This window comes from Populus euphratica, unplaced genomic scaffold (assembly GCF_000495115.2).
Source record: "Populus euphratica unplaced genomic scaffold, PopEup_1.0 scaffold221.1, whole genome shotgun sequence".
NCBI classification, from domain to species: domain Eukaryota; kingdom Viridiplantae; phylum Streptophyta; class Magnoliopsida; order Malpighiales; family Salicaceae; genus Populus; species Populus euphratica.
Window position 1 is genome coordinate 499,491 of NW_011499927.1, and position 9,053 is coordinate 508,543.

At 32.9% G+C, this 9,053-nt stretch overlaps 1 protein-coding gene across 2 annotated transcripts; it reads left to right on the forward strand.

Annotated features, from left to right (window-relative positions):
- Positions 1 to 523: 523 nt before the first annotated feature.
- LOC105135784 (peptidyl-prolyl cis-trans isomerase FKBP17-2, chloroplastic-like) lies at positions 524 to 2,294 on the forward strand. 2 transcript variants are annotated; one of them, XM_011040821.1, is made up of 3 exons: positions 530 to 1,011; positions 1,702 to 1,746; positions 1,826 to 2,294. In XM_011040821.1, exons 1-3 carry the CDS (start codon positions 635 to 637, stop codon positions 2,178 to 2,180), a joined length of 777 nt encoding a protein of 258 aa, XP_011039123.1. In that variant the 5' UTR covers positions 530 to 634; the 3' UTR covers positions 2,181 to 2,294. The 2 variants fall into 2 exon arrangements, with proteins under 2 accessions (XP_011039124.1, XP_011039123.1); XM_011040822.1 differs by lacking the exon at positions 1,702 to 1,746 and having other exon boundaries at positions 524 to 1,011.
- Positions 2,295 to 9,053: the final 6,759 nt, after the last annotated feature.

Here is a 9,053-nt window from a genome sequence, read left to right on the forward strand (position 1 = left end):
AGTATTTTTTTAATATATGAGCATGAGATCATAACCAGCCATGAATTACAGGCACTTCTATCAGGAGGCAATAACTAGTGTGATGCTGTTGATCATGAAGGAATTAGTTTTTGTGTGTGTGTGTGTGTAAATATTACCCCAATCCATTTAAATTTCTGAAAGATTGTGATTACAATAAAATGGAGTTCTAAATGTTTCATGATTCGAAAGACTTGTGAACGGAGCTTTAGGAGAAATTTGAAAAATGAGAGCAGGCATGTAAAAGTGAGAGAAGGCCGGGATTGCCTTTCAGCTTAAAAATAATATATTTTTTATTTTTAAATATTATTTTTAATATTCATAATTTAAATTAAATTAAAAAATAAAATAAATTTATCTTTTTAAATATTTTTAAAACATAAAAATAAATAGTATCGGAATATTAGTAATGGCATGAGGGATCTTATCAGAACGTTTGGGGAACTTTATGGATTATAATAAATTTAAATGGTAGCAATGAGAGAGACAGAGATCCACCATTTAAATTCTATCACATAAAAGGATAGGGTAGGACCAAATATTTATACTTGCAAATAATGGCTTTTTTCCTTCCTTCTCAATATCTTAACCAAGAAACTATCTTGAAGCCTAAAAGATGGCTACCTTCTTTGGGTCTCCACCATTTCTCTCCCATCCGTTAACAAGAACTAACTTTTCTTCATCATCACAAACACCTCCGCCTCCCACCCCACCTATACCACCCTCGCAGCCAAATCCATCTCCACAGCTAAGCAGCAGTTCATCTGAGCAACCACAGCTACCAGCCTCGGTTAGAGTGCAACAGCAGAAGCCTCCTAAACCTGCTGGCAATTCTGCTACCAAAGTTGAAACCACTGACTGGATAGCTTCCACATTAACTAGGCGGTTCGGCCTTGGTGCTGGCCTAGCATGGGCAGCCTTTCTTGCAGTTGGTGTGGTTTCAGAACAAATCAAGACCCGCATCGAAGTCTCCCAACAAGAAGCAAATACAAGGTCTGTACCATAACTTTTCGATCAATCCATCACGTTATTTCACTTTGATGCTGACCTTATCGCTTTCCTCGGTTGTCCAGCGAAGAGTTGAAAATTATAGGCACATGAATTAAATTAAATGTTCATTGAGTTGCAGTCTTGCAGAATTGTTTGAATTTCACTGAGAAATGAATAAGCACTAACCCCCTTACTGGCTTGATGTTAGAAATTGTAATTGAAAACCTCCATTGTGACCATAATAAACCGGGGGCTTTCAGATTCTGAATGTTGGATGACAGAATGCAGCAAGTACAAGTGCACTAAATTACAGTGGGCATTTATTTAGCAAAATGAATCCAGCAAGCAGGGTAATTTTAGTGCATTGAGAATTGGTGAAATCAGAACATTATAGGCACAACATTTTCAGAAATATTGCTTGTGATTACCATCTAAAAAGAAAACTCTGCCACCATTAATTCTAAACAGTTTTGATACCAGCACCACTTTGAAAGATTTGACACGATGACATGCCAGTGGGTGTCATTTTTACTTGTCCATGTACAGTGCAGTAACTCTAGTAACCATCGAATGAATTGGATGGCTCATGGCTAGCTGAAATTTACTGCTAAGATTCCTTAATGATTAGAAAGTCCCACCATTTGTATCAGTCTTAAAACCTTGCTGCTACTAACAAGATTCAGTCTTGTACAGAAATGTTGATAAACAGGAAGAGGTAGCATTACCTAATGGCATAAGGTAATTATTTCCAAACTACATGAGACCCCTGTGGCGTATGTTCTTGTCCTGAAACTCATTGCACTTGTTATTATAACAGGTACTATGAGTTGAGAGTAGGTGGCGGGGCTTCTCCAAAGCCAGGGGACTTGGTGGTGATTGATCTCAAGGGGAAAATTGAAGGCAGTGGAGAAGTGTTTGTGGACACATTTGGCGGTGACAGGAAACCATTGGCTTTGGTAATGGGGTCAAGGCCTTATAGCAAGGGAATGTGTGAAGGGGTAGAATATGTACTGAGATCAATGAAGGCTGGAGGCAAAAGGAGAGTTATAGTCCCACCTAATTTAGGTTTCAGAGAGAATGGTGCAGATTTAGGCACCGGTGTGCAGATACCACCATTTGCAACTCTTGAGTATGTTGTTGAGGTTGAGAGAGTTTCCATTGCACCAGCTTAAATGATCGTGATCCGGAGAGTGCACTCAGTTTCTGTTACAATATTTGAAAACATTTCCTTCCTCCCCGAATTATGATTGGAAAAAAATGCCGAACAGAGTATATATTCCATTTTATAATATAGAGCTATAATAATAATTAAAAAACAGAATGGCTGCAGGTCATTCTCACGAGTAGACCATCATGGTCTAGCTAATGTACGTTGAGTTTAGCCAAAATAGGTAGAGAAAACAAAGGAACTAATAATGAAGAGAAAGAACCATAGTTACTCCTATTTGTTCAGTATGTTTTGTACAAGTTGGCTTATATAGGAAAAGGTCTTGTCTAAAAAAAGTAAATTGAAATACTAGCATCTAAACTTTAGGACTAAATTATAGTAATTATAATCCGACTCAATCACTAAGATATGATCTACAAATCAAGTTTTAATTGTCATTAATTCTGAATTCCAACACATCCTTTCAAGCTGAAGCATGGATGTCTAAAGTTCCTAACTTGGGAAGTAGTGTATGAAATAATAAGTTACCAAATGGCTTTGTAAATATATTTGTTATTTGTTGAGTTGAAGAAACATTAGTTGTCTTGATTAAGCATGATTGTATTTTTTTCAATATGTTTTGTGTATTCATAGAATACAGAGTTGGTTGTAATGTGTAAAGTAGTTTGGTTACATGGTATAAAAGGGTTGGTTGCAAGCATGTCTCCTGCAGGTCATACAAAAGGTGTTTGTGCCAAACTAATTAACAAGCGATGCCATGGATTTATATTTTGATTTTGCTGAAGAACGTAACATAATTAATTGTTTTTTCCTTTTCCAAGATATGAGTGCTCCTTCAAGAAAAACACAGAAGAAAATAACCGATTGTCTGGTTGTTGGGCAATTTGCCCAATCAGTATCACAATACCCTTTCAACTATAACTTCCCATATGATGGGAATAAAATGTCTTGGCTCGGTGTTTGGTTCAAGTAAGCAGGACATAATGAGCTATATCCAGATGGGTTTTTCTTGGCTGTTGCATGAATTGGATGAGAACGTGGGCTGAGAGGGTGATGTTTGGACTTGTGATGGTGAGCTATAAAAGATGACCAACATGGCATATATATTGTGATGAATCTTTGAGCTTTTCACCATCTAAATAGGTAAGTCATTGATTTTATCCCATTAGAATTTTAGTTGGTTTTGCCCTAGTCATACGTGCATCCTTAAATATATCTAGAGTGTATTTACGTTGGGAAATCACAATACCTTGCTTGGAGTGGACAACTTCAATTCCAAGAAAATACTTAAGATGACCTAAGTCCTTGATTCGAAAATTATTATGAAGAAATCTCTTAAGCTTTTCAACTATAGCATTGTCATTTCATGCGATGATCATATCATCAATATAAAGTAATACTATTGTAAAAAAGACACCTCATACCTTAGTAATCAAGGAATAATCTATTTTGGAATGTTGAAATCCAACTCTTTTAATGGTTGTTGAAAATTTAAGGAACCAATTACATGATACTTGATTTAAGCCATATATGTAATTATAAAGTTGACACACTATATTCACCCCCTGTCGATGAAGGCTAGGGAGAGGTTGCATATAAACCTCTTCATCCAAATTGCTATAAAGGAAGGCATTCTGGACATCAAGTTAGTGCAAGGGCTATTTACGAACTACAACAACATCAAGTAAACATTTGAGGGTTACTAATTTAGCTACAAGTGAGAAAGTGTCTGTATAATTAAGTCTTTTCATTTATGTGTACCTTTTGTCAATTAGATGAACTTTAAATCAGTCAATCATGCCATCATAATAGTATTTAAGCTTATATACCCATTTGCTCTTAATGGCTCATTTTCCTGCTGGTAAGAGATATAAATTCCATGTATGGTTCTGTTTAAGGGTTGTTAATTCAACTTGCATGACATCCCTCCATCAGGGATTAAATTTAGCTTATACAAACATAGATTCATGAAGTGTATACGAAGGTTGAGTAGATAAAGGAAATATAGATTCATGAAATGTGACATCATGATTAGAAAAAAAGGTTTTGGTGGAGAGATCATAAAAGTGATATGCCTTTTTTTTTTCTAGAGGATAACACACAAAAACATATCTACGTGCCCTAAAAGTAAATTTATAGGAGGGTGTAATGTTGGTGGCATAACAAAGACAATTAAAAACCTTTATGTGATGGTAGTTAGGTGTGGTATTATAAAGCTTTCATATGGTGAGTGTTTAGAAAGAATGGGTATGGGTAATTGGTTTCTTATATAGGCAGTAATAAGAATGCTTTCCCCCCAAAACTCAAGCGGTAGATGAGCTTGGAATCATAGAGCATGAGCAACATTAAAAGATGATGATATTTGTGCTTTACAATTTTATTTTGTTGTGGTGTTGCTGGACAAAAGTGTTGAAAAAGAATTCCTAAGTTATTAACTTTATTTTGTTGTGGTGTTGCTGGACAAGAGTGTTGAAAAAGAATTCCTAAGTTATTAAAGATAGGTCACATAAAACTAAACTTGTTCGTTTTCATTATCCACTCTTACTTGTTTAACATCACATTGGGATTGTGTTTTGACAAATGCAATGAAGGATTTTTTTTGTAAAGTTTGTGTTTTTTATTTAAATTTCATAAGGTGTATCTGAGTGCAGTGTGAGATATCATCTATAATTGTTAAAAAAAATAGTGAGCATCAGAATGTGAATGAGTGCAATAAGAACCCTAAATGTCACAATGTATAAGATCAAAAGGTATATATGATGAAATGAAACTCAAATTGAAATTTAGTCTGGTTTGTTTTACCATGGGGTAAATTTCACAATGCATATTAGGATGAAAAGAAAAATTAGGAATTGTTTTAGATAAAAATTGAAATGGTGCTGTAAAAGGGTGTCCTAGACAACAATGCCATAAATCTGGAATGGTGGAGGTGGTGTTACTCAAATTTCTGACGGTGGCTTGATGATTGTGTGTTTGGACAAGTAGTATAGGCTAATCATCTTCATTGTGCTCTGTAAGATAAAAAAGTTAGAATGGAAAGTGACAATACAATTCAAATCATGAGTAAGTTTACTGACTAAGAGTATATTGACTTGAAAGGAGGGTATATGGAGGACATTCTTGATGTATAAATATAGATTAACTTGTACAAAACCAACTAATAAAGTGTCTATGTACAAGCCATCAGGTAAATGAACATTATCATGGTATGGTGTTTGAGATAAAAAAATAAGAAGAACAGGATATATGATCACTTACACTACTATTAATGATACAAACTTTATAACATTTAGAATTGTGATTATCTATCATATTTCCACAAAACTGATTTTTATCGAGTAATGCCCTCATTTGATTGTACTCTTTTTCTATAAACTAAAGAAAACTTTAAAGTCCATTTGTTGTAGTGTTGGGTTTGATCATGCTGTGGTTATTGACTATAAATCATTTGTTCTTGTTTGGTAGCTTGACATCTCTACCATGAAACTTCTACCTTGGCAAAAATCCAATGATATAATAGCAACGATCAACTATATGTGTATCACCTTTATAATATGTGCAATATAAGAATTTACCGTTAGTGTTTTGTAACCTTGCAAGTTGCTTATTATCTGTGTTCGTTGTGTTTTCTTCACGTTCATGGCATGAATAAGGCTACCATGAGCATTTACAAGTTGTCGCTGCTTTTTTTCTTGAAGCAGAAGTGAGTAAATTTTTCTGATGTTGGGAAGTGGCTACATCAATATAATTTGTCCATGAATAGCAAAGTATGTGTCATTCAAGCCTACGAGGAATTAAAGGATCCACTCATGTTCTTCTCTTTCAATAATCTGTTTTAATTCTACACAAATATATAAACACGGATCGTTGGATAATTCTAGCTAGTCCCAAAAATATTTGAGTGTTGTATAGTAAGCTGATATGGTCTGTTGTTGTTAATGATGCTCAACAATCCTTCGCTTGAGTTCAAAGATATATGGAAGATTCCTTTATGAAAATCATTCACTGAGATTTACCCAGACATTAATAGTTGTGTCAGAGAAGATTACGATATTAGTCAGGGATGGACTAATAGAATTGAGTATCCATGATTTCACAATCTAATTGCATCTTCTTCAAGCTTTATATTTAGGGTCTTTCTTTGAAGGTGCTTTGATCATGCCATCAATGAAGCCAAGCTTATTTTTGGCTTCTAAGAACATCATCATTGCACGACTCCATGTTGTATGGTTGTCACCTTTCAAGGGTTGAATGACAATAACATGACTGGTGTGATTTGAGGGATGAATGTAATAGGGATCATAAAAATTCATTATCTATGTCAAATGCTTTTTGATGAAGTTTCAATTATGGTGATATTGGCAGAAGCAAGAATAATGAGCAATATTAGTCACTAGACCTTTGTTCTGATTCTATAAAGAAAATAAAGGAACTAATAATAAAAAGAAAGAACCACAATTATTCTTATTTGTTCAGCACGTTTTATACAACTTATATATGTAACTTATATAGTAAAAAGGTCTCATCTAAAAGAAATTAATTGATAGACTAGCACATAAAATTTAAGACTAAATTATTGTAATTACAATTTGACTCAATCATTAAGTTACAATAAAAAATCAAGCTTTAATTGTTATTGATTTTGAATTCCAATAATAGGGAAAGAGCTTCCATTATGGTATTATTATGTTTTTGCCTTTTTAACTCATCTGCCTCCATCGTTTCCATCATAATAGACTACAACTCTAAGGCTTGTCCTAGAAAGAAAGAATTCATCATACAATTAATGCTCGAAAGAAAGGATAAGTTGATGACAATTCAATTTTTATAAATAAAAATATCAAGTTGAAAGAATCAAAAGCATCAACTATCAATATGTTGTGCATGTTATTATTTTAAAGCTAATAGGTCTATATTCTTTGAGTCTAGAGCGAGCTACGTTAGATAAGTATATTGCATATTATGACCCAAGAAAAACAACACACCCAAATAACCATAGGAAAGAACAAAGCTGCTCGTCTCTCATGACTTTTAAATTCAGGAACAAAGAGCTTTTGTTGAATAGTTACTACCATTAAAACTACAAACATTGTTATTATTATTAAACGCAAAATCAACATTAAATTTTCTTTTATATTCATTGCCAAGGTGATATGTTTTCTTTTTTAATTGATCCTTCAAAAACATAAAACGTCTAGCTTTGTCCAAAAGATTAAACTTTTCATCATCAAGTTTTCAACAATTATACTACTTGCTGATCGATTTAAATCATTGATCAAACAAGAAAGGAAAATAATAATAATAATATGCTTATTTGATTTAGATGTATAAGCATCATAATAAATAAAAACAAATACAATGATGTCTCGCCCAACTAGTATAAAGAAGGAATGAGCCAAATTGGTGGTGGCCAAACAAGATTAGAATCATATTTGTAGCCTACCAATGACTCAATTTTTTTGCTATTCAAGTCATACACACCTATATCAGATTTGAGCCTCCAGATATTCTTTTATAGTGACAACTAAACATGTTGTTTATAAAGTATATAATATTTCTTTTTAGTTCAGAAAAATCTAAGGATGATCTTGACATTGAAGTGTTAAACAAAATCCAAAATATATACCATTCATGCATCTAATTGATAAAGAGAAAGACAATTATAAACTTAAGTAACACACTTATTTTTAATTTTTTTATGCCTTGTGCATCTGAAACCTTTTTTTTTAAGGGATGCAGGAAATGAATAGACAAGAGATGAGATAGGATATCATCAATATAATTTTTTTTTCTTGTTAATAGTGTGTACAATCACTTACAAAAAATATTTATGTATTAAATTTTGGAGAGAATTGTCAACATAATTTTTATCATTTTATTTTCTCTATTTTATTAAAAAATCTATAAAAAGTAGAGACAATAGAATATATTATATTGCTATTTACATGAGAAATTATTAATGTAATTTTTTTATTTCTATGTTCATTGGAAATTGTTTGTAGAATGTTTTTTTTTTGTCAATATTTTTGTCAACAGAATATCCTAGTACACATTTTTGTATTTTTTTTAAGTTTTCAAGAATAACGAACACACACTTTATATGTATTTTTTCCATGCAAACACCATTTTTTTAGTCAAAGGCATTGCCATCAACCAAGGCCATCAACTCTCCACCAATGATAAGTATGGCACATCAAATAAAATATTCTTACCAACATTTGCACCAATAAAAAATCTAACCCAACATCCAATAACTCAATATTTCATTAAAATATTTTCTTTCTCTATATAGTAATTTCAAGGATAAGGTATATAAATATATTCAGTCAACAAGGAAAAAAACAAGCCTATCCTTAGCCATACAGATGCAAGGCCATACTATAATACACAAAGCCCCGACCATGTAATATACAAGTTTTAGGTAATAAAAAGTCAAATCAGTTATTGACCATACAAGAGATAAGTCTTATAAATATAGACCAAGAAAATATTTTCCATGTTACACATATAAATTTTCTATTCATACATTTCTCTTCACACACACACTCTACATTTCTCATACACTTGCTAGCTTAAGCGTTGGAGGGTCACATGTCTTAATAGATGACTTATTTTACAAGAAAGCTCATGGACTCACCAAGCCTAGTCACTCCATCAACCTAGGAGGTAGCCATAGAAAGCCTAATTTTGTCTAAAAAGATTTTTGACCTCATTAACAGTGTCGTTTATGATAAATATACAAAAGCTAGTTCATTTCCTTTCACTTCTAATCAAAAGTATTTTTCATGGCTAATAAAACTATAGTAAAAAATAGAATAACTAATCTCTCCATCGTAGGTACTCTAGCCCTTGCAGTCTCTAAGAACTCTCTCATCAA